Below are 26,238 nucleotides of genomic sequence, written 5' to 3'. Positions count from 1 at the left end.
CACTTCAAATTCATTTTGAGCTCTCTTGGCAAACTTCTTGAAGCAAGATGCAACTTCGGATTTGTCATAAAGAAAGAATACCCATGTATACCTTGAATAGTCATAAACAATCACAAGACAATAGAGATTCCCTCCCAAACTCTTATATGTTGTTAGTCCAAGTAAATCCATGTGTAGGAGTTCTAGCACTCTTGTGGTTGACATGAAAGCTTTTGTTGGATGGGTATTTGCAACTTGCTTGCCGGCTTGATATGCACTACAAAGCTTGTCCTTCTCAAACTTCACATCCTTCAACCATCTCACCAAATCATTCTTCATTAGCTTCTTGAGTGAACTCATACCAACATGAGCAAGTCTTCTATGCCATAGCCACCCAAGTGTTGTTTTGGTGAATAGGCAAGTCTTCAAATTTGCATCTTCGGAGGTGAAGCCCACCTGATATAAGTTGTTGTATCTAAATCCATTGAATATCACTTGATTATCATCTACCTTGGATACAACAACCTCCTTCTCGGTGAACAAGTATTGGAAGCCAAGATCACACAATTGTCCAACGGATAGCAAGTTGAAACTCAATGAAGCAACATATAGCACATTTGAGATAGAATGATCATTTGATATTGCCCTTTGAGTTATCTCCAAATGTTATTTTCTCTTGACCATCTACCTCTTCATCTAGTGAGGTGAACATACGAGGATCACCGATCATATGTTGAGTGCAACCACTATCAATAACCCAATGACTTCCACCGGTCTTGTAGTTCACCTACACACAAGAGATTCAAGCTTTAGGAACCCAAACTTGTTGAGGGTTCTTCACCTTCTCAACAAGTGACTTAGCCACCCAAATCTTCTTAGGCCTATTCTTGTTAGGGGATCCTAAAAACATGACTTTCATCTTTCCACTAGAATCCTTTCTAAGCATGTAGTGAGCATTAAAGGCAAAGGGTCTAGCATGCTTGGCCAAGGGTTGTGGCGGTAGAGTTTGACACTCATGAGCAAAGTGACCTTCTTGTCCACACTCAAAACATCTCTTTGGCTTTGGCTTTGGCTTTGATTGTTGTTGTTGAGCTTGAGCCTTCTTCTTCTCTACACTTGCTATATATCCAATGCCACTTCTATCCATCTTCATGACGGTGTTCATAAGTAGCTCACTTTGGAGATGCTTGCCTCTAGCAAACTTGCTCAATCCCACCTTGAGATGCTCTTTCTCCATCTTGAGCTTCTTGTTCTCTTCCTTGAGAACATCATTGTTCTTCTCTTCCTTGAGCTTCTTGTTTTCTTCTTTGAGCTTCTCATTCTCAAGGATCAACTCTTTGTCATGATCAAGAGTTTCTAGTACAATGGTGTTGTGGCTTTTCATCTCTTCAAGATCTTTCATGAGCTTTTCATTTGTGTTCTTGAGCTTGACATATTTATCATAGTCATTGTACTCAACCACTTGCTTGCCTTTGCCACTAGATCCTTGCTCAATGCTCTCATCAATTAAATCATCACATGATGTAGCTATATCAATCTTAACAACATGGTTAGTAGCATCATGTGGCTCATTTGGTAAAAATTCTTTAGCAATAACAAGAGTATCATGATTAATCTTAAGAGTTGTATATTCATCTTTTAGCTTGTTGTGGCTAGTGATGAGCTCATTGTGCACCCACTCATGTTTATCATGTTTATCTTTAAGCACTTTCTTAGAAGATTTGAGCTCCTTGAGTTTGGATGATATAGCATCATTTGTTTCTCTAAGCTCATCATTAGCCTTTTCCAATGTATCACACTTTGCTAAGAGTGAATCATTTTTGGCATTAATCTTTTCATTTTTAGCTCTACTCTTTCTAATGATCTTAGTGTATTTTCTTAGTATTTTGACAAGATCATCATATGAAGGTGAATCATCATCATCGCTATCGCTATCATCATCACTAGCTTGCTCATCATCACTACTATTATCATTATTAGTTACCTTGCGTTCACCCTTGGCCATAAGGCATAGGTGTGTAGAGGATGATGACGATGGTGACGGTGAAGATGGAAGATCAATAGCAATGGTGGCCACCTTCTCATTGTCACTATCATCATCGGATGATCCACTAGATGAATTAATATCCGTGAGCCAATCACCGACGATGTAGACCTTTCCACTCTTCTTCTTCTTGTGGAAGTCCCTCTTTTTGCCATCTCTCTTCTTGTATGGCTTGTTCTTCTTCTTCTCATCTTCATATTCATTACTTGAGTCATCTTTCTTGCCCTTATTCTTATTCTTGAACTTGTCTTTCTTGAGCTTGGGGCATTAATGTGCTAGATGACCAAGTTCACCATAATTGAAACAATCCATTTCGGAGATTGGCTTTCTTCTAGAGCTTGTAAAGAACTTCTTCTTCTTGCCATCGAACTTGATGTCACTCTTGTTTAGCTTCTTTAGCATCTTGGCAGCTTTCTTCACCATGAGAGCAAGATTTTCATCTTCATCTTCTTCATCACTTGAGCTCTCATACTCAAGTCTTGCTTTGCCCTTGTCTTGGCTAGCTTTGAATGCTAAGTCCTTCTCTTTCTTCTTGGTAGAGGATGAGCCATCTTGTGGCGTGATGTGCATGTACATCTCATGAGCATTGATCTTTTGCAAGATTTGTGTCGGTGTAGCGGTGGAAAGATCACCTTGGTGTAACACGGTCACAATATGCCTATATTTGTCAATGGGAAGGACACTCAAGATCTTTCTCACAACGTCGGATGGTGACATTTGAGTAAGTCCAAGCCCATTGACTTCCTATACAAGAATATTCAAATGTGAATACATCTCATTAGCACATTCTTTGGGATGTATCTCAAATGAATTTTGCTCTTTAATCACAAGATGATAGCGTTCCTCATGCTCACTCTTGGTTCCCTCATGGAGAGCACAAACGTCTGACCATAGTGCATGGGCGTCTTTGTGGTTCCTTACGCAGTTGAACACATCTTTGCAAAGGCCTCTAAAGATGGTGTTTCGAGCCTTTGCATTCCACTTTTCATAATTAACCTCATCGCCTTATAAGTTAGTAGCATCCCAAGGTTTTGGGAAGCCTTGTGAGGCGGCTCTAAGAATACCAACGTCTAGAGCTTCTAAGTATGCCTCCATGCGGATTTTCCAATATGGAAAGTCATCTCCCTCAAAGATAGGAGGAGGTCCATCCCCATGAGACATCTTGCTCTAAGCGATTAAGCTTAAAAACATGAGCACAAGGCTCTGATACCAATTGAAAGGATCAAGATGCCCAAGAGGGGGGGTGAATTGGGCTAATTCTAAATTTTCTTGCAATAATTAAATCCTACGGTTAGCCCAATTAACCCCTTATGCCTAGAAAAGTGTTTCTATTTATCTAACGCATAACGGACTTGCAACCTATGTTCCAAACTACTCTAGCATAGCAATTCTATGAATGTAAAGACAAGTATTAAATTGCTCAAAGTAAATAGAGAGAGAGGAACGCGGCGATATTTTGCCAAGGTATCGGAGAGTCGCCACTCCCCACTAGTCCTCATTGGAGCACCTGCGCAAGGGTGTGGCTCCCCCTTGATCCACGCAAGGATCAAGTGCTCTCTACGGGTTGATTCTTCGACACTCCATCGCGGCGAATCACCCAAAACCACTCACAACTTGAGTTGGGTCACCCACAAGCTCTGCCGGGTGATCACCAAGCTCCCAATCACCACCAAACCATCTAGGTGATGGCGATCACCAAGAGTAACAAGCACAAACTCTCACTTGACCACTCAAAGCCTAATGAGAATGATGGATGCGCACTTTGCTACTCTTGATTCACTAATGAGGCTACTCTCTTGGATTCACGAATCTCAATCACCTCACTAGGACTTTGCTCTTCTTAGCACTCACAAACATGTTTCTCAGCTGTTGGAATGAGCAAAAGTGACTCCACACACGAGTGGAGCTTCTATTTATAAGGCAGCCTAAAAAACGAACCGCTATGTGGCTCTACGGGATGATCGGACGCTCTTGTCATGTTGACCGGATGCTTCGGTCAGTTTAACCCACACACCAGTGTTTAAGTGTTGACCGGACGCTGGCAGGGTCCGATCACCACTGACCGGACGCGTTCGGTCGCATTAAACCCTCACTGGATGCTTACTGTACTCGATCGGACACTGGATCCTTAGGATCCGGTCAATATTGACCGGACGCATCTGGTCGTAGATTTCCTTCTCTGGAACCTTACTGGAGTCGACCGGACGCTGCCTCTCAGCGTTCAGTCACTTGACCCCTCCAGCGTCCGGTCGCACCGGACGCAATCTCCTTGATCAAATGTACTGACCAGACCCTGCGGCCAGCGTCTAGTCACACTGGAGCTAGCATCCGGTCAGCATTTGACCCTCCATTCACTTCCAACTCTCGAACATATGTGAATGAAGATTGCTCCATAGGATCATAGGGCTGTTGTGGAGCTATCTAGTGCTAGTTTTAACAAGTGTGCACCACACCTAACTCACTAGACTCATCTAGGTCAAGCTACCCATTCATACCCCCTTTAATAGTACGGCCAAAGGGAAAACAAAGTCCTAAACTACTCTAAGTGTCACTCCAACTCCAATCGACACTTAGAACTAGTCATCCTTAACCTTGTCGTCCATCCTTTGAAAACCGAAATGATTTCCATCGTAGGGGCATGACAACCTTGATTGCCTAATTGATCTCCATTACCATGACCTAACTTAATTGCCTCTGCAAAACACACGTTAGTCATAGTAATCTTGTATTGTCATTAATCACCGAAACCCAACAAGGGGCCTAGATGCTTTCAATGGACACCCTAGTCTTCCAATAAGTGTCCTCCAGAGGGTGTGTATGTTCTTGATAGACATACTCCATAGCTGCATCCCAATCAACGTAGTGGGTCTGAAGAATCCCCATAAGTCGATGGTGCATAATCTTATGTGCGCCTAGGGATCAGTCACACACATAAGCCGATAAATTATAGATAGTACCATCACAAGTGTTTATGACATCATGAATAATAAGGCATAGTCTCACATAAATATTACAGAAGTATAAAGAAAAATCTCTCGTGGAAGCTCTATAACACAGGGACGTCAACTGGTTGACCACAAGTCTAGTAATCCTAAGGAAAGTCATCATTACCATAGCCATCTGTTACCCATCTAGGATTTTTATCCAAATAATGAAAATAAACAAGCGTAAGTATGTGTCGTAGTTAACAAGTGTAACATGGGGTTCATGAGGCTCAAAAGGCTTAACACAGGTTTAATAGCATTCAACTTTTAGTTGTCATAATTTTAGCATAAGAGTAGCAACAAGTTGTTTTAATCCCAAAGTAAAACACATGATCAATGTAAACATGAATAATGAATAGCATAAACGGATAATTCTTAGTGTTCATCTATTCCATAAGGGTCTAAGGCCGCTCGTAACCGTGAGCATGGCTGATATACCAGTTTTATACTCTACAGAGGTTGTACACTTTCACTATGAGTCGTAATACCCATATGACCGGGTTAATTACTCCCAAAACACTTTCAATGTGAGCAGGCAGGATTCACTATGAAGCCTTTCAAAGATTCATCTAACAAGTTAGGGCCATTAGATTCACTCGGCAAACAGATGTATAGCCTTCCTTCCCGATGGCACAATGACGCGCAGCCTATACTCAAAGGGACAGAGGCCGCACTATACCTGATTTGTCAAGCCATTCTTACGCCAATAAAGGTAACCTCTAAAAAGCTAGAAAAGGTCCTCATACTGGACTAAAGCTAGAGCCATGTAGCCCTCACAGCTGTACTATAAGTCTCGGATATTCGCTTACAGATAAGTCCTTAGAAAGAGTAATCTAAAGCATTTAGAAAGTAGCTAAATACTTCAGCTCCCTGTTTTCAAGTTGCTAAAAAGTCATATTTTAATGTTTATTGCATATACCATTAGTCAAGTTATAAGATTATGGTTTAGTTGAGCACTAGCAAAGCTACCCAATACATATCCCATAGGAGACAAGGTATAAGTTCAATTCTAGGGATTCCATATCAAGGTGACACATGCAACATGAATTAAATATATTAAAGTTGATAGGAAACGAGGATGATCCTATACTATACTTGCCTTGAACAAAGTGTTCCTGCTGATCCTGCTCGTCAAAGTAGTACTCTTGATCACACACGAACGGCTCACCGTCTATACTCGATAATCACAACAACATACAAGCATCTAGAAGCAATCATGCATAGTAAACAATGACTATAGATTAAAATAGTACACCAATAGCATAAAATCAAGATGAAAAGTTTGTAAAACAAATCTACGTCTCGCTACAAACACACAGACGCGAAGATCACAAAAATCAGAGCTAAAACGAAGAAGTTATGAATTAAATAAGATTTTCTTTAGTAAAATAATAGATTAAATCTAACCTTGAATTTTAAAAGTTGAAAACATGCATAACAGTAGTATGAACATGTAGATTATGCAATAATGAATCTAACGTAACTTGAATGGATCAAATCAGAGTTAAAACAAAGTTTTTATGAGCAAAACAAAATCAGTGGCAAATCTATAAATAAATGGATTGAAATAAATCAAAATTGGGAATTTGAATCTGGAGTGGACTGCGGGTTTAAAATAAGCAAACTAGAGGGGCTCTTATGCAAAATTTCTAGCCAAAGGGGTATCATGAATCCTGGATCGTTGGATTTAGATCAGACGGTCCAAAACAGATCGGGAGGGGAAAACTCGCCGGTGTTATTGTGCGCGGCAGTGGCGCCATGGCTGGTCAAGAAGAACTCGCCGGCGATCTTGAAGAAGAACCTATGGGCTGTGAAATAGCAAACCAAGGGCATTGGAAGATAAAGGAAGAAGCCACAAACTCACCAAGACGATTTACCGTGGTGAAGACGACACGGAAGGCGACGCTCGGCGACGGCAGCGGCGGTGATGGCGGCGACGCTAGGGCTTGGCGTGGCGCGGCGTCTCGGCAAGGTGACTGGGGCTCCGAGGCTTGGGATGGGGAGGCATGGCCTCGGGCAGCTGGTATTTAAGGCCCGAGGAGCCTTGGGCTACACGGCAAGACGTCAAGGCGTGGGCGGAGCGGATTCTGGGACGGCGACCATCGTAACTGAGGTGGAGACATGGGGAAGAAGAACAGTGTCGCTGATGTGTGGGGCCGGCTGGCAATGGCACAGGGCACGGAAGGGGAGGAGAACTGCGTGAGCGCAGCTGCTGATGGGCCGGCCTGCCAGTGCGGGCCGCGGGAGAGGGAGCTGGGCCTGCGGGGAAAACGGCCGCGCAGGGAGCCAGGGCGAGCTGGGCTGCTCAGGCCAAATTCAAGAGATGGAGAGAGGAAAAAAAGTAAAACTCCTTTTTTATTTTCTTAACATATTTTCAAATCCAATTTAAACTCAAATTCAATTCTTTTGCAAATTTCAATCAAATCAAAGCATCACAAAATAAATATACAGCAGCATGTATGCGTATACATGTATGTAGACCTATATTTGATTTTAATTTTAACAAAGTTATCATTTTTCTAAATATAAATACTCACAAAATACATAATTAAATCAAATTTACCTATTTTAAATTGATGCAAATTTTAGGGGGTTTCAAAATAGCGGCACACATACGTTATACATAAACAAAAGACAAATATTGTAAACGTATATAATTTACTGTAAGACATAAACATATTTTTCTTCTAGAAATTCCAAGACCGATGCACCTTTTTAAAGATGAGAGGGACTACAGGCCCTGTCTTTCTAAAATTCTTAAATTTTTTAGTATGTCCCAGTGCTTCTAGCATATAGTGGTTGGAGGTTGCAGGGAGGTACAGGTATGTCAAAAAGACACAACAATTCGAAAAATAGTAGAGCTCGTAAGGAGTTCGAGTTTATAAATGGAATTACAGATCTCGTTGGATCCCCATCAACTTCAAGCTGATGCAACACAGATTCAATCTGATGTCTGTTCTAGATTCAATGCTCGTCTGCTGGCGAGGCATAGCAAGCACGCGAATAAGCCATCGGCCGTTCTAAAGAGCCCGTGTAAGGGTTGGAAGTAAGGATAAAAACGGTATGCATATTTTTCGACCGTATTCGAAACCGAATCCGTTTAGAGAGGTCAAGATCTGTCCGTATCCGAGTTCAGATATCCAACATCCGATACCGTATTCATATTCAAATACTCAAATCGTATATTTATGATGTCGATATCCCATCGTATCCTATCCGATATAGTTGATACTATCCGTATTCGAATCCGAATCCAGACAGAAATATGAAAACAAATGTAATATCAGTGATATCCGTTCATATCCGATCCGTTTTCGTCCCTAGTCGAAAGACAAGAACTACTGGTCCTGGCCCCGACAACTTCACACACCAAATAAATCATGAATGACAGCGTCGTTCATGTCGTGTGATCGCACTGTCGTTAGCTTTCGTGCCAGCGACGACCAATTTGGTAATGGAAACGGTCGTGTTCGTTTCTCTTATAATTCGTCTTTTTCAACTGAAACTATGTTTGTTTTTTTTTGAAACTAAATTAGCCGAAATAGTATTTTGGTTTATTTTTTCAGCGAAGCGAACGGAAAAAAAAAAAGATGTGCAAGTCCTAGTACGCATGCAAACCTGACTACATGTCACGTACCAGCAAGCAAAGGTGTCCAGAACTCCAGATATGGCACATGCGAGTGCGACTCGGATCGGATTCTATGCAAAAATCTTGCCTTATGAGAGGCGAGCCGGCGCCAATGCAAGGTCGCCGAATCCGTACGGTATTGACTGCATGTCAAACTCGTGACCGGTCCGATGTAATTGTACAGGTGGTCAATGACGGACTTGCGCATGTTCAGATACGCATCAGCCGACTTAACAGCAGTACTCGATCGAACGAGCCTGCAACTGGACTGATACGTAATCTTTTCTGCCACTGGAATGCCTCGATGAGCTCATGAGCAGCCGGTTGCAGGCGCGGGAGTGATCCACGATATCTGAAAGCAAGCAGCACAAATTTACGTGATTCAACTCCTGAATCATCTTTTGCTCCTGAGCCGGATTCGATGGATGAGCTTGATGGTGAAGTGGAACGAAGGATGGCTCGAGTCAAGCGCACGGGCTGTGGCTCGTGTGGATGGGGCCAGCAATTGGAAGGTGTCGTACGTTGGCACGAATTCACGATACGATACTGCCGAGTATTTTTTTTTCTCTCTCTCAACCAAGGCCTCCCTGCATACCCAGCCATGATAGGAGCCAAGTGTCCCAAAAAAAATCATCACGCGGCTAGACGAGAAGGCGACGCCACTGCTCCTTTTTCCCAGCGCATTGGCTGATGGCTCTCACTCTCAGGCTTGCAAGCGTCATCTCAGCCCACCCAAATCAGCAGCAGCGTGACCTGAAGACTTTACTACCCCTGTCCGCCGTCGCCGTCACCTCGGTGCCCGACGCCGCTTTCGTGTCAGTGTTCGCTGCCAGTCATGACGCCCGCCGACCAAACTCGGGCCTTGGGACGCGATGCTCAGCGCTGCACACGAGAGGTAGGAAGCGAGAGACCAGCCAGCGTGCGAAGAGGACAGCGAGAGGGCCGGTGTTCGCTGTTCAGGCAGATCCCACCGGTGGAAAACAGCCAAGGACGGGACGTTGCGACGTCATTCAGCCATTCACCTTGCGTCGTCCGTCCGCTGGTGATGCTCGTGCAAGCATGGACCAGTGCGCGCAGCCCACCACATGCTCGACGGAATGGCGCCTGACACAGCGCTGCGTGCAAGTTCTCCACTAAACCATTCAAGGCTGCGTTTAGTTCCAAACCTAAATTCCTAAAAAGTGCTACAATAGTCATCACATCGAATCTTACGATACGTGCATGGAGCATTAAATGTAGACGAAAAAAATTAATTGCACAGTTTGGTTGGAAATCGCGAGACGAACGTTTTGAGCCTAATTGGTCCATGATTGAACACTAATTACTAAATAAAAACGAAAAGTGCTACAGTAACCCAAATTCTAAAATTCGGCCAACTAAACACGGCCCAATTATTTACTCATGAAATTCTTCGATTTGCTTGTTGACGCAGTGCACAATTACATGGCATGGGATAGCTGCCAATTTTCCACGGCATGCTCACCGTATCTTCAATCAGTCACCATTAAGAGATAGTATCCTATACAGGCTTGCGGCTAGTGTTTCGACCATTGATCGAACTGAAGACCACCCACCGTCCGTAACGGTTTTCTAGCCAAGATAAAGAGACTTGATAACCTGAATCGGTTGTTTTCGACTACCCTTGCTCATCTGTCTTATTTACGGAACTTCTAGGGCCCGAATGTCCAGACGAGACAAGCGTTCGAATGGCTGCGCCTACTTCATATGGAGCCCGCGCCGCTCCGTGTCCTGCGCCCAGGGCCGGCCCTGAGTTTTTTTGGGCCCTAGGGCGAAACCAATATCCGGGGCCCTTTAAGTACATGATAGTGCAATGTCAATGATAAACACATAATTTCATATGCAAAAACAACATTCATATGAAACAATTCATACATATAAATTATCTTTAAAACTTATGGATAGACCCTCTCTATGATTGTATCAACTCATTTACTCGTGTTTTTTTTTTCTTTTTTCACTGTGGGAAGCTTACTTTCTTGATGACATGATACTGTTAAAATTTGGAGAATGAATTAGCCAAAAAAAATAACACCAATCTGGTAATTCACATTAACTTAAATCTGAAATTAAATCATTTTTTTGTATGGTTGCACCCTAATTTTAATTGAGCACGAGCAAAGAATCAGCGATTACGCATTATCTTCAATGCTATAATGGTGAGGGCACTCCTGCAATCAGTCAAACTCAACCAATGTAAATATATAATCACGTTCAATTCTAGAGCATAATAGGCCAGCAGAGGACGTACAAACCTATTCTGATTAAATCGCCGGCACTGGCATCGGGTTTTTGTGGACTTGGTCTGCATACCTAGATCATACTCACACGGAGCAGAACTGCAGAAGCTTGCTACTTGCGTCTTTTTTTTTGACAAATGCTACTTGCGTCTTGGTATCTAGGTGAATCGTGTCTTGCGTTGCGTCGCTGCCGTCTCATGTGCGTGGTCCGTGGACAGTGATTCGCGTCTCGCATCACCGCCGCGCAGGAGGAGTCGAGGTCGAGGAGAGCGCGTATCGGTGTGTTCGTGTCACCCGCGGACTGGCCAGGTGGGGATAGCTTCTCGTGGTCGCAGATGCCAACTGCGTCCTTGGGCAGGCTGACAACGCTGCTGGGCCTTGATTGCTAACATGTCAAGTACATATACCCGTGTTGTGTACATACCTTAGGGTGGGGCCCCTTGGAGTTGGGGGCCCAGGGCGGCCGCCCCGCTTGCCCGCCCCCAGGGCTGGCCCTGCTTGCGCCCGCACCGTGGCCCGCGCGCGCTTCGTGTCCCACGCCCGCACCGTGGCCCATGCGCTTCGTGTCCTGCACCCACACCGTGGCATCTCTTCCACACCCACGCGCATGCAGGCGGACCCAGCAGCTCCAGTAGGTGGCTGCTGCAGATGGGTCCTATTACAACATGTGCGACACCAAGATCTACTTTTACAACATCTAGATGAAACACTTGCAATATACGTATGAAACACCAGAAAAACATGTTTGTAGCCATTGCAAAACATATGCAACATCCAGATAAAACACTTGCAACATATGTATGAAAACACCTGAAACACTACATACGCTTGCAACATGCATGTATATGCAACATCCAGATCTACTTTTACAATATCCAGATGAAACAGTTGCAACATACGTTTGAAACAGATGAAACATTTGGGACATACACTTTAAAACACCATTGCAACATGTGCAACATCCCGATCTCCTTTTGCAACATCGATATAAAACACTTGCAACATACCTCTAAAACATTTAAAACACTTGAAATAGATGCTTGCAACATGCAGTTTTAGCACAAACATCTCTTTGCTACTTGAGAGAAAGGATCCTCGTCGGCGTGTGGAGTTCTATCCCGGTCATCGCGGGCTGCACGCGGGCGAGTTCCACCCGGGCACGGCGAACTGGGTAGGCGGGCACGAGATGTGTGTGGGTAGGCTCCGATCTACCCGGGCTGCCGTGAGCTACACGCGGGCGACCTCCACACCCGACCGCAGCGAGCTGGCAGGCGGAGACGGAGGTCTTCTTGGCCGCCGACCAGGCGTCCAACCCCGTGGTGGAGGTGGCAGCAGTCTCCCTCACCACGGGCAGGCGGCGCAGCGCGGTCGGTGGAGCTCGTGCGTACACGGCTAGCGGCGGCGCTAACACTCGTGCGTATGCGGATGGCAGCGGCGCTCATGCGGATGTGGGCGCTAGCAGAGCTCGTGCGTATGAGACCAAAGGGCAGGCGGTGCGGTGGAGCTGATGCAAATGAGAAAAATAAGATGTCGCTCTCTTTTCTTTTTTCTTTTATTTTTTGGAGAAACCGTGTATGCCGATGAGGGGAGCAGGCCTGTGGGCTGGTCCGTAGCCCAGCTAGCCGCGTTCGGATTGACCAACGCGGAACGGATGTCCGTGGTGGAGCATTTCCGTCTTTTTTATTCCGATATTGCTAGGCATGTGTGGATTAACATAAGTGGTAGTTTTCTACTACCCTTGTCTCATGTTTCAAAGTCACTGGCCAGATTTTTCAATTTGTGAAAAAAAATCATATATGGAGCAATTGAAAGCTAAAAAATCATCTATGTTTTCATCTAGGTTCTTGGCTCTATCTGCGGCAGCTGTGAAATTCAATGGTCGCAATGATCAAGTGATGGGGTGTCCTTTCGTCAGTCAAACACTTGTAGCAACACGTGCTAGAGCTCGAGAAGCTGTGACTGACTCGAACTTTGTTTTCCTAATTGCAATGCAAGATGGACAGGGGTTGGCCCCAGAATATATTAAAGCCTTAAGCATATATGGTTGTATAGGGCTGCAGTTTGATATAATTGTAGCCCTTCTTTGTAATCTGAGAGTTTATACTGATTGTAGTGGTCAAATTGCAAGTAAACTCACATCCAATGATTTGTACAGTAGTGTATTTTCTTATTTGAAATGTATATGGTTGTCCACTTGTCCTGAATATGATTGATGTTCACAAGTACGTTCCTTTCACTGTATGCAGTTCATTGGTTTGGTGATAGCTTTTGTTGTCTGATACTTCTTTTCAAAACGAATCAGGAGAGCTGCCGATTATATTAAAAAGCAGATAAAGCTCAAACTGAACAAAATAAAAAAGATACAACTACGATCGGTTGGATTGGACCATCAACACATACCGAACTCGAGCTCATACTCAACAGAAAAGAAAAACAACCCTGGCCGGTCGGAATGGGACGTCAACACGAGCCACACAGACCAAAACTCAGCACGGACACATGCTCAACCGCCTCCAAACCACCATAAACCGGTCACCACACTGCACCACCAACAACCGGACGACAGAGTCGTTAGGACAAAAGCGCCGTCAGCACCGCTTGCACCATCGTTGCCGACGCTGTGTTAAAAGAGATGATTTTTTTCTCTGGTTATTAATGCTTATGTGAAAAAAGAATTATTTATCTGATAAAAAATTCATTTGCAATACGATTTAAACATTATTGCACCCAGGTTGTACAAAGTGCTAAGTACAGTACTATTAATTTAGTGACATTCCTGGATACATTACAAGGCTACACAACAAGGTTACATATATTATATCTTGATTTGGCACTCCATCAAAATGTATTTCCTTAGCAGCCGACTGCAAATGTGGCAGCTTGACCAACTCCAAGTATAAGACTTATATCCTCCTTGATACAAGGAGTGTTCATGCTAGAAGAATTATTCATACCTTCACTCCCTTGAATTGAGTTCATATCCGCCGTAAAAGAGTCACAGTAGACAACAACCCGCTTTACCCCGCATATTATACAGTTTTTTCATCCATGAGTTATCCTCAAGACTATATCCTCTCAACAATTCATGCCACTTTCAAATGAACTAAGCCGATTTGTCCTCACACATCTCTTAAAATCAGGTAGAAACTTGTTATCCGATTCATGAAAAGCATTGGCAGAATAGCCGTTTTGGTCCCTAAAATATTACTCGAGGCTCAGTTTCATCCCTAAATTTCCAAAACAGTCGTTTTAGCCCTCAAACCCTATTTTTAGGCTCAATTTCATCCCAGAACTATGAAGATGATCGTTTCAGTCCTCAAACTTTGTATTTTGGACTCAATTTCATCCACAAACTACCAAAATGCATTTTGGTCTTTAAACTTTATTTTTCAACTCAATTTTGTCTATCTAAAAAGAAAACTTTTATATTTCAGGCACAATTTCATCCATGAATTATCAAAATACATTTTGGCACAACTTCATCCTTTGTCGGGCACTAGCGTCGTCCCAACTACCAAAATCGGATTAGCACAGTTTTAACATTTGTATTCATATTCCAAAACCCATTAAAGGGCTAGATACACTTACAAATGGCCACTAAAGTGTTTTTGATGAATATTATTTTTTTTATCTCTAATTGCTGGTGATGTTGATGCTGACCAGGTGCAACAGCACAGCGCTCCACATAGAAACGATAGACAAAGTTGAGTTTGAAAATAAAAGTTTAGACCGAAAACACAAAGTTTGAAGCCTAAAATGATCATCTTTATAGTTCTAGGATGAAATTGAGCCTAAAATAAAAAGTTTAAGGACTGAAATGATCATCTTCATAGTTTTAGGATGAAACTGAGCTAGTGTTTGAGGACTAAAATGACCGTTTTGAAAGTTTAAGGATGAAACTGAGCCTCGAGTAATATTTTATGGACCAAAATGACTATTTTGCCAAAAGCATTTAGGTAAATGTGCCACAAACAAAGACGTGCAATGACTTGTATTTGGGGAATACATATGCAATTGAAGCTGCCATGTCTATATCTTGATTAGTGAAAATTGTGCTAGGATGCTTGTTTGGAATTGTGTTAGGAAGGTTTCAAAGAGCTAAATAAATTATTCAATAGTTTTATTATATATAAAGTGTAGCCCAAAAATTATTGTTTGCTCGTGATAGTTGGTTCCAATGATCCGAGCAAAAGGCATTTCAAACTTATCACTATTAAAAAGTGGTGTCCCCAAAAATTAATGTTTGCTTGTGATAGTTGGTTCCAATGATCCGAGCAAAAGGCATACCAAAGCACTTGCTGCCCAAAGAATTTTTCTATCCAATCATCTTCCTTACCTATCTAGACAACATAAAAGACCGAATGATCCTCTAACAGCTTATTTCTCAAGTATTCCAACAGTGTTTGTTCATCATTAGCTTCTAAGTAAGGATCCTCTAACTGCTTATTTCTCAAGAATTCCAACAGTGTTTGTGCATCATTGACTTCTGAGTATTTCTTGCGTTCACAAGCAATCTTGTTATTGGAATCCATCTCAGAGGGTGCCCGGAGATCAGAAATCCAACGTGCACAAATGTCAAATCACCGGACCATCGCGCGTTCACTGGTTTTGTCCAATTTGAAGCCATCTTTGTCCTCGCTTCGGTGACTTTTTATTTCTAGCATCCATGAGACCTACTAAACTAAACATATACTTGACCGAATGGATCCGATCCGATCCGATCCGATCCGATCAGATCATTGTAGTTGTAGCTAGGGATCATGCAGGCTTTGCTTTCTTATTAGTTCAATAGAGCACATTGAATAGAAACAGAGAAAACGTTGTAACGATGAACAGCCAAAGTATGACACTGGTTCTTACCCATTTTGGTGGGAAGAAACGAGAAGAGAACAACTAGGCTAAATTCCATTGATTCAAGCAAGCAAAGCTGCAATTACGTGGTACACGGCGCGGGTGACGAGCTGCTAATTTCTGCTCATCACCACAGGCAGCCATTGTTGATTAATTTCCAGGTCTCGAAACCCTGACCCTGACCCTGACCCTGACTAATTAAGCGCCCCTGCAAAGCACACGCCTGCTGAAAGTAAAAGCCCCCATCTTCGGTGGCTGGCGACGAACGCACATGCCTTGCTAGTCGCAAAAACGTCAAGTCACAAGCCCCTAACCAGACCTTGCCGCTCTCGAGCGAGCTGCTTCAAAACAGAGCCCTCCTCCGGCGACGCACACACACGCGATGCTAATCGTGACCGGCCGCTCAGCACAGACGGCCGGCCGGCCGGCGGTCAGCTCATCAGCTGACCGGACAGTTAGAACTGTTTGCCGGTGTAGGTCTGGCCGTAGCTCCAGCCAGCTGGTGCGGCGTTCTCGGACGTGACGGTGCGGCCATCGCTGGCGGTGACCTGGAACGACAGTGCCTGGCCGTCGAGCAGGGCGCCGTTATTCCAGTTGGCGCCCCAGTTGCGGCTCATGGTCTGCCAGCGCGTCCGCGAGCCCTTTATCGACACCGCCGTCAAGTCACCAGCGCCGCCCACATTTGTGATGAGCAACAGGATGAAGTAGGAGTGGCCGCTGATGGTGAACCGGATGCCACCCTGCTTGACGCACGCCACCCTGCACAGCACAAATTAAACATCGCATAGGCATCGATCAGGCATGGTGTGATCATACGCACGGCACGGGCCTCCAACTTTGAGCAGCTGGTTGGTGTCACTGTCACGTACGTACCTCCTGTATTGGACAGGCACGACGCCAGCACCGGAAATGGCGATCTGGGTGAAGACCGGCTCGGCGAGGTCGAAGTGTGGCTGCGGCGGGTTGCACCATCCACCAGCATAGTTGGGCGGGCAGAAGTTGGTGGCCGTCACAATGGCGGAACCAGACAGGCAGCTGCCACTGCCAGTGCACCGGATCTCAAAGCACGCGCCGCAGCTCTGCCCATTGTTGAACAGCGAGGTGCTCAGCGCCGCGGTGTTCTTCCCGTACCCCGCATTGTACAGGTTGCCATACCCACACGCTCCTCCTGCACGTCAGACACAAAGAACAACATGTCATTATGATGCAGCCAATAGCTAACGAGCGATCGATCGATACATCCAACTGCTCAATGTATAGATAGATGCTCACCCATAGTGCCAGTGGCGTCATCGCCACCGTAGAACGTGGCACGGCCACCGTTCCAGGAGTCGGCTCTGGTGAGCTCCAGCACGGCGGCGATCGCTAGAACCAGCAAGCCTAAGGACCCCATGTATAGTATATCCTTCTATAAAAAGCATAAAAAAGAGTGTTAGTAGAGGAAACAAACTAAGATAGCTAGATCTAGCTAGGAATTTGCAGTCACGTACTTGCAGCTCTAGATGAGCACCACTAGGCTTGCTGTAGTTGCTAGTTCAACTTGCTGCGGTTTGACTACACAGGATGGTAGGAGGAAGATGGGGTGAACTGTGAACATATATAGGCCCTCACTGCATGCGAAGTCGTCTGAAGGCAAGCGCCACGTGTATGAAGAATCTCATTTTTTTTCCTTATTATGGACATACATATATAGACCAGTGGGAAGGCCCACTTGTCACTGTTATATCACTGAACATACAAAAGATTCGCCTGTTTTCGGCGGGAGATAGTTGGGATCAGAGTTAACCGGTAACATGGGCAAATTGCCCAGTTGGGGCCTGGGGGCACCTGTACTGCATCCATAACAAACTGTGAGTAGACCTTGACTTCACATCTATCAAGAAGACGAGATCAGATGGTTAATGTGCAATCAGGCTGAACCTAACAAGATTAGAAAAAAAAATAGTCCTTTTACTTTGGCCATGGGTGCCAATTCCAAGTTCGCTTTGACTTTGAACTCGCTTGGATTTGAAGCCAGTGTTTCATGTGGTAATTTTGATTGTCACGAGGCCATTAGCCATTTTATTATTAGACGATAATATGTCGGCTGCCGTTAAGAACGGCATGTCTGCAAGGTAAACAGCTAGTAACAGATTCACATTAAACGGTGGAAACATGGATGAAAAGCCTATTGCTTATATTTTGCAATTGTCCTATTGGGTTACACATGATACTATATAGAGTTTAAGGATCTGTATAATATTGTCCTGGTGTCAATTGCAACGGTTAAGAGGGCTACAAAGCGCATGACAGAGATCACAAGTGTTAGAATAGGCGCCTATGGGCTGGCCATGGGCCTGGCGCCCAAGCATATTGGTTGGGCTGCCTCTAGGGATTATGGTAGATGATTATTGATTAGGCAAGGATCACCGTTGATTGGGTGTTTCTATAAACCCTTCCTGATCCATGCCTATATAATGTACTCCCTGTACCCATATCAATCTATCACAATTTTCCGAGACCTATTCGCTCTCATGGTATTAGCCGCCTAGGTTTAGGTCTTTCCTTCCGCTGCACACCCCTGCGCGCCGGCCTCTGCCGTGCAGCGCCATGTCTCCCCCCCCTGCCCTCTCCCAGTTCTGGGGATGTTACCGTTGAAGAGATTGCGACACGCCAGGCCAAGGAGAAGGCGAACGACGCCGCCGCCACCGCCCAACTTCTCGAGAAGGAGCGCCAAGTCGTCCTAGCTCACGCTGCCCAGGCCGAGGAGGAGGCTGCAGCCACTGTCAAAGATCACGACGCGGCTGTTGCCCGTGCCAGCGAAGCCCTGGCGTGCGCAGCCAAGGAACGCGCAGCCGCCGCCGCCGCCCCCGGTGCACCTAGAGCCGCCTCCTCCAGCACATCTTCCATGTCTCCTCCCGACCTCGCCTCAGCCATGCTCCTTCATGAGGCCATGGCACAGCTGCAACTGCACGCCCAGGCCATCGCCGTCAACAACATCCGGAACCACGTCACCACCGTTCTCAACGTCGACTCCGGCAACTTCAATCGCTAGCGCGATCAGTTCCTGCTCATCCTCGACAAGTTCTCTCTTCAGGACCATGTCCACGAGGAACCTCCGGCCTCGATCTCCCCTGACTGGGCTCGGATGGACTGCGTCGTCAAGTCCTGGATCGTCGCCACGCTCACCGACGACCTTGCCGAGATCATCTCCGCCCAGGGCTCCACTGCCCGGCATGCCTGGCTCACCGTCGAGACCCAGTTCCTCGGCAACCAGGAGGCTCGCTCCATCCACCTTGAGACGCGGTTTCGCAACTTCGTCCAAGGCGACCTCTCTGTCACCGACTACTGCCGCCGACTGAAGAAGATGGCTGACGACCTCACGGCTCTTGGTGAAGTGATCACCGACTGCACCCTCATCCTTAACGTGATCCGTGGCCTCAACGAGTGCTTCAGCCATGTCGGGGCCCTCCTACGCCGTAGCCGGCCCTTCCCCACCTTCCTGGAGGCTCGTGATGACCTCATCCTCGAGGAACTCACATTGGAGAACAAGGAGTCCCCTGCCACTGCTCTCGCTGCCTCCACCGCAACAGTAGGCTCCTCCAGCGCTGCCTCACCCACGTCCAACACAGGCTCCGGGGGCGCTGGCGGGCTTAAGTCCTCCAATGGCAATCGCCGCAGCAGAAGCGGCGGCGGTGGAAAGGGGGGCCCTGGTGGCAACAACAGCACTGGAGGCCATCGCCCTCCCTCTGGCGCCCAGCAGCAGCAGCAGCAGATGGCCGACGCCCAGCAGCCTGCCATCGGTGGTCGCCCCTGGCCCAGTGTCTACAACCCATGTATGGGTTCCATTCAGATGTGGCCAGGGGTCCTCATCCTCCGCTGGCACCCATCTCGGTGCCTCCTCATCTGCAGGGACAACAACATGCACAACAGCAGGCCCTCCTCGCCCAGCAGCAGCAGGCACTTGTCGCCTATCAGCAGCCTGCTGCCGTCACTGCCTCTGATGGCTCAGGACAGTGGGTCGCCCCGGGGTACTACAATCCTGTGGCCAGCCTCCCTTCTTGGGACCAGACGGCCCTCGCCTCTGCCTTCAGCACGACGTCGCTAACCCCTCCTTCGTCCAACGAGTGGTACTTCGACACAGGTGCTACTTCACATATGACATCTCAGTCTTCCTCCCTTTCACATGTTCTATTCCCGCGGTATCCTATTCCTTCATCTATTGTTGTCGGTAATGGTTCCATGCTTCCTGTTACTGCCACTGGCTCCACAGAGCTGTCCCCTACTTTACGTCTTAATAATGTTCTTGTGTCGCCACAACTTATTAAGAATCTCATCTCTGTGCGCCAATTCACTATCGACAACAATTGTTCTGTTGAGTTTGACTCTACTGGTTGTTCTGTGAAGGTTCTTCCATCTCGGACCGAGTTCATCAGGTGCAATAGCTCTGGGCCGCTATATCCACTGTGCCTACCTCCAGCACACTCCTTTGTCGCTCAGGCTCCCTCCCCACTGTGGCATCGGCGTCTCGGTCACCCCAGTCATGAGGCGTTGTCGAAGCTTGCCTCTAGTGTTTCCTATCACATTCAGGACTGTTCAGATCTATGTCATGCTTGTCAGTTAGGGCGTCATGTTCGTCTGCCCTTTCATTCGTCCACCTCTCGTGCGTCTAGCAAGTTTGATCTTATTCATTGTGACTTATCGACATCTCTAGTTGTCAGTGTTTCTGGTTACAAATACTATTTGGTCATACTTGATGATTGCACTCACTACTTGTGGACTTTTCCTTTGCGACTCAAATCTGACACTTACAGTACGCTTGCCCACTTCATCGCCCACGCCTCCACCCAATTTGGCGCCCACGTCAAGGCTGTCCAGTGCGACAACGGGAAAGAGTTTGACAACTCTAGCACCCGTCACTTCTTCCTCACCCAGGGCATCCATCTTCGTATGTCCTGCCCCTACACCTCGCCTCAAAATGGTAAAGCCGAACACATTATTCGCTCCATCAATAATGTCGTTCGCTCACTACTTTTTTAGGCGTCTATGCCTCCCTCCTACTGGGCGGAGGCCCTCTCCACAGCGACCCTTCTGCTTAACATACTGTCCACCAAGACTCTACAGTTCTCCACGCCCCACCTTGCCCTGTACGGCACGCCACCGGCGTATGATCACCTACGAGTCTTTGGCTGCAAATGTTATCCAAACCTGTCCACCACCGCTCCTCATAAACTCGCTCCTAGGTCTGCCTTGTGCGTCTTCCTAGGCTATTCCGCTCACCACAAAGGATACCGGTGCCTTGACCTCTCCACCAATAGAGTCATCATCTCCCGGCACGTCATCTTCGATGAAACAGCCTTCCCCTTTGCTGAGCGCAATGGTCCTAGTATTCCAGCGGACTTTGAGTTTCTTGATGCTACTAATGTTGTGCCCGCTCCTATTGGACCGTTGCATAAGTTTTTGTCTGCAGGAACACCATTCAGCACCTCTGACATCAACAGTGCCCCTGCCGGTCCCTCTGAGACTATGCCTGAGGCGCCCCCGACGCCGAAATATGCACAGCCTGATCTAAAGAGAAGAAAAATAGACAAAACGAAGGTGGAAAATTAATGCAGAGAAACAGAGTTATTAGTTGGAGTACTAGCTAGCTACGCTGAAAGGATAAAGCAAACACTCCTCGATTAAATTATGTGAGCTAAGAAATGTGAGTCATTTAATTCACATGAAGCAACATGGTATTTTTCTCACCTATTTGATTCAATATCCTGATACAGTGATACCCCACAAAAAATGGAGTAGCTTCTTGCAGTGAACTGGTGGTAGCATAGCAGTTGTTGGAAGTAAGGAGCCTACACAACTCAACCTCTTTTTCCTATGTAACAATGTGTTCCTTTGATAATAGTTTTGTCGGTGCTTTGGAACCAGGGGTCCCTCAACCAACGAGTGAATTTGTGCTGCGTGCCCCTAATCCCGGATGGTGATGCAAAGAGACACAAGGTTTATACTGGTTCAGGCCATCGAGGCCCTACGTCCAGTCCGAGAGATCGATCTTGTATTCCTTGCACCGGAGTGCTCGTAGTAAGGGGGTCACAAACTAGGTGAGAGAGGGAGCTAGTCCCAGGTCTCGGCGTGGGTGGTGCGGGCTACTTGAGGCGTTGTTCCCAAGCAGCGTAGGAGTGCGTAGTTCTAGGCGGTGTGTTCGTCTCCCTTTTTCCTCCCTAGAAATGGCCCCGGTCCCTCCTTTTATACTCTAAGGGAGACCTGGGACCGTACATAGATTGCTACATAGTGCTTCTGTAAATGGGGTGGCGTGTCCGAGCCCTGTAGCCGGCCACTGTTGTGGTATGGTCGATGGAGTGGCCCCGTCCTTGTCGTGCAGAAGTGACGCGCCGGTCATACTCGATTTTGTGCGTCGTGGGGCTCCAGTACAGCCTGATGCAGGACATGGCGGGCAACGTGCTGGTCACCGTGCAATGACGTCATAGGGAGCAGCGGCCCTGCAGATGCCGAGGCCGAGCCATCGTGGGGGGCTCGGCGGACATGGATCCCCAGGCTGCCGAGCCCCTGAAGCAAACTGCCGAGGCCTTGGGGAGTCATTGGACCTGGGCACTGATTCCGAGGCCACAGTAGCCTAGACGTGGCTCCCCACGCTGCGTTGTCCTCGGAGCAGGAGTTGGCAGCACAGTGAGGCATGGGTGTCTACCATGTGTGTGGTGGTTAGTATAGTGGCGGGTAACCCCTGCCCAGTCCAGGCGACGTGCAGGTCATCGCGTGATGACGTCGTGGGGAGCTGTGGCTCTGCAGGTGCCGAGGCCGAGCCATCGCGGGGGGCCCCGGCGGACGTGGGTCCTCAGGCTGCCGAGCCCCTGAAGCAAACTGCCGAGGCCTTGGAGGGAATTATTGGTCCTGGGTACTGATTCCGAGGCCACAGTAGCCCAGACGTGGCTCCCCATGCCGCGTTATCCTTGGAGCAGGAGTTGGCAGCTCAGTGAGGCACGGGTGTCAACCATGTGCATAGTGGTTAGCACAGTGGCGGGTAACCCCTGCCCCGTCCTGCCTCCTGTCCCGTCGGCCATTCCGCTGTACTGTGCCGAGCATGCGGCCGATGTCAGGGGCAGCAGTTGGCTGAGTTAATGCGACACGACATTTTGTCAGAGGGACGGGAGAAGGAAGAGGCAACAGAGTGCTGCCGAGCATGCCTCGCGCGAGACGGAGGGTCAGTGGCCCGGCCGAGGCCTTCGGCAGGGAGTCGCTCGAGGTCAGTGGTGAGGGGGCCTCGGGCGAGTCAGAGAATCGGCCAAGGCCAGCGGTGTTTAGCTGGTTTCAATCTTTACAAAGTCTACGTAGTCGTTTTTTGGGTCTTGCTTAGGGTACCCCTTCTCACGGTATCCGACAGTAGCCCCCGAGCCTTGGGGGGAGTGAAGGTACTCCCCCTAAGGTTCTGACGAGGATTGGCTCTCGACAGTCCCCGTTGGGATGGTGTTTGTACTTGAGGTTTCGGTGGGTGCGCGCGAGCGCACCCGCCGGGTGTAGCCCCCGAGGCCCTGGAGGAGTGATTTCACTTCTTCAGGGGCTTTTTTCTCTTTCGAGTGAGGGGTGTTTGCCGGGCCTATGGGTGCGAGTTCGGATCGCAGGGCCTTGACGATGCTGTGGAAAAAGCCCCTCAGCCTCCGCCTGGAGCGAGAGGGCCGTCAGGGGTTCCCCCGGCTTTTTGTACGACCCCCGTACTTCCTTTTCGCTCGAAGGGGGGGTGGAAGATGCCGTGCTACCCTCGGTGGGCGCGAGCGTCGGCATTTCCGGTGAGCTGTTATCGGGTAAGTCCGAGTGGAGGCCCGTACCCCGTTCGCTGGGGGTCGGCTAGCGGTCCGGAGACGCGCTCCAAGAGTACCGGCGGGTTTCTCTAGTGGGTGCCGAGGCCGTTCGCTGGGCCTCGGTGGCTCGGTGCCTCCCTACGGTGGGATCCCATTCGGAGACCTCCCTGCCGGTCTCGGACACGACATAGGGCGTCCCAAGCGTTTCGCTTGCTTGGGCCTTGGCCTCATATAGGCTCGCCCGTAGTCGTCCCTGACTCTTTTGCCCTGGGGCGGCTGTCAAAACCCCTAGGGGCCCAGCCTTCGAACCCCTGGACTGTAACGGGCTTGGGTCGCTTTTGTCTTTATCTTAGGCGTAGGAAGAGCCCCCGAGCCTCCGCACGTGGCGAGAGGGCGGTCAGGGGTCCTCTCGACTTTTTTGTCCGTCCCCCGCACGTCCTTTTCGCTCGGACGGGGGGCTGTTTGCCGAGCCCACTCGTGTGCGAGCTTGAGCCGCTGGGTTTCGGCAAAGTTGCAGGAGGAGCCCCCGAGTCTCTCGCGCGGAGCGAGAGAGCGATCAGAGGTCCCCCTGGCTTTTTGGTTCGCCCCTCGCGCGTGAGGGTCTATCTGCCGAGCCCCCCTCGGGTGTGAGCCTAGGTCGCGGGGTCTCGGCATCTTTAGCAGAAGGAGCTCCCTAGCCTCTGCACGGAGCAAGAGGGCCGTCAGGAGCTCTTCTGGCTTTTTGAACGACCCTCGCGCTTCCTTTTCGCTTGGAAGGAGGGTTTGTTTTGCCGAGCCCCCTCGGATGCGAGCCTAAGTCGCTGGGCCTCGGCAATGTTTTTGCAGGAAGAGTCCCTTAGCCTCTGCACGGAGCAAGAGGGCCGTCAGGGATTCTCTTGACTTTTTACTCGACCCTCGCGCTTCCTTTTCGCTCGGAAGGAGGGGTGGAATGTGCCACGCTACCCTCGGTGGGCGCGAGCGATGGCAGTTTCGGTGAGCTGTTATCGGGTAAGTCCGAGTGGAGGCCCGTACCCCGTTCGCTGGGGGTCGGCTAGCGGTCCGGGGACGCGCTCCAAGAGTACCGGCGGGTTTCTCTAGTGGGTGCCGAGGCCGTTCGCTGGGCCTCGGTGGCTCGGTGCCTCCCTACGGTGGGATCCCATTCGGAGACCTCCCTGCCGGTCTCGGACACGACACAGGGCATCCCAAGCGTTTTGCTTGCTTGGGCCTCGGCCTCGTATAGGCTCGCCCGTAGTCGCCCCTGACTCTGTTGCCCTGAGGCGGCTGTCGAAACCCCTAAGGGCCCAGCCTTCGAACCCCTAGACCGTAGCGGGCTCGGTGCCCAGTTCCTTTGCCTGAAAGGAATCGGGGGGGGGGTTATTTCTCTCCCTACGGCTAACAACGGCAGGCGCGTCTTTTGAGGTGACTTTTTCGGGGTAGCGAAACGGCGCCTGCTGCTGCTGCGGTTGGATGTGACGTGGTGTCTGCCGACGGGACGTATCTGCACGCACGATTTAATGAGGAGGGAGTGGGCGCGTGGGCGGTAAAACCGGATCTGGATAACCGTGCCGGATCTTTTGGGGAAACTTCCCCGATTTCGTCACCCGGTGGTTTCGTCCTGTCCCTGCATAAATACGCAAAGAACCTCGCCCTTCCCCTTCTTACCTTTTTCGCACTCGCCTTTGCTGCCTCCGTGCCGTTGCTGAGAGCATAGAGCGCCGAGGAGGAGAAGGAGAAGGGCGAGAGACTAAAAGAGAGAGGGAGAGAGATTACCGCCGTAGCAGCGTCCTCCGCCGCGCAATGGCTGGTGGTCCCGTCATCCTCCCGGCGGATCCCTGGGAGCGGTCCGACATCACCGAGGAGAAGCTGCAGTCGCTCGTGGAGGCCGGCCTTCTTTGCCCGATCACCGACCCTGACGAGCCGGAGTGGATTGCTCCGGGGAACGAGTCGGAGCCGAGGCCGCGCGACGGCTATGTGGTGAGCTTTGTCGTCTTCCACGAGCGAGGCCTCGGGTCGCCGGTGGATAACTTCATGCGGGCGCTCCCGCACTACTATGGCGTGGAGCTTCACAATTTCAGCCCCAACTCCATCGCGCAGGCGGCCATCTTTGTCGCCGTCTGTGAGGGGTACTTGGGGATCGCTCCCCACTGGGAGTTGTGGCTCCACTTGTTCCGAGCGACGTTCACCACCAAGCCGGGGGGAACGAGGGGGGCTCGGAAGGTGTAGAGGGCCGGCGGCTGCACCCTTCACGTACGCCAAGACCGGCAGTCCCTCTACATCCCGGCCCAGCTGTCCTCGTCCAACCGTCGTTGGTATGACGGCTGGTTCTACCTCCGTAACGACGGCGGAGGACTTCCCCCTTATACCGGGCGGGTTGTAGAGAGTCAACCAGAGAAATGGGGATACGGCGTCGTCAAGGTCGATCAGCCTAGGCTGGAACCGCTCTTGAGGGCCTTGGGGAAGCTGCGTGACCACGGCCTTTCGGCGGCCATGGTCGTGGTGGCTTTTCACCGCCGGAGGGTGTTGCCACTGATGGCCCGGCGGCGGCGGCTGTTCGAGATGACGCCGGGCGATCCGATCGCTGGTGTCAAGATGTCCGCCTTCGCTCTTACCGACGACGAGATCCTGCGTCGGGTGAGAGAGGCGGTAGACGGGAAGCCGAAGATTGACGATTTGATGCCGTTCCCGATGCGCCCGTCGCGGGGGTATGTCTCGCTGGTAAGTTGGA

At 48.8% G+C, this 26,238-nt stretch overlaps 1 protein-coding gene across 1 annotated transcript; it reads right to left on the bottom strand.

The window, feature by feature from the left end:
* Positions 1 to 16,109: 16,109 nt before the first annotated feature.
* LOC136458074 (expansin-A11-like) lies at positions 16,110 to 17,301 on the bottom strand. The gene is made up of 4 exons (XM_066458080.1): positions 17,235 to 17,301; positions 17,017 to 17,152; positions 16,618 to 16,912; positions 16,110 to 16,503 (listed from the first exon to the last, which is right to left on the bottom strand). The coding sequence occupies exons 2-4, from the start codon at positions 17,135 to 17,137 to the stop codon at positions 16,200 to 16,202; spliced, it is 720 nt and encodes a 239-aa protein (XP_066314177.1). The 5' UTR covers positions 17,138 to 17,152; positions 17,235 to 17,301; the 3' UTR covers positions 16,110 to 16,199.
* Between the last annotated feature and the right edge of the window lie 8,937 nt (positions 17,302 to 26,238).

Source organism: Miscanthus floridulus, chromosome 6 (assembly GCF_019320115.1).
Source record: "Miscanthus floridulus cultivar M001 chromosome 6, ASM1932011v1, whole genome shotgun sequence".
In the NCBI taxonomy this organism is placed as follows: domain Eukaryota; kingdom Viridiplantae; phylum Streptophyta; class Magnoliopsida; order Poales; family Poaceae; genus Miscanthus; species Miscanthus floridulus.
Note: the sequence above shows the minus strand (reverse complement) of the source record. Positions and strands in the feature narration are given on the sequence as shown.

Bases quoted from the DNA above. Each gene is read 5' to 3' on its own strand.
- LOC136458074 (XM_066458080.1), bottom strand. From the start codon at position 17,137: ATGGGGTCCTTAGGCTTGCTGGTTCTAGCGATCGCCGCCGTGCTGGAG. The intron at 16,913-17,016 runs GTGAGCATCTAT...TCTGACGTGCAG, and splicing joins TGACGCCACTGGCACTATGG to GAGGAGCGTGTGGGTATGGC. The intron at 16,504-16,617 runs GTACGTACGTGA...TGTGCTGTGCAG, and splicing joins GTGCCTGTCCAATACAGGAG to GGTGGCGTGCGTCAAGCAGG.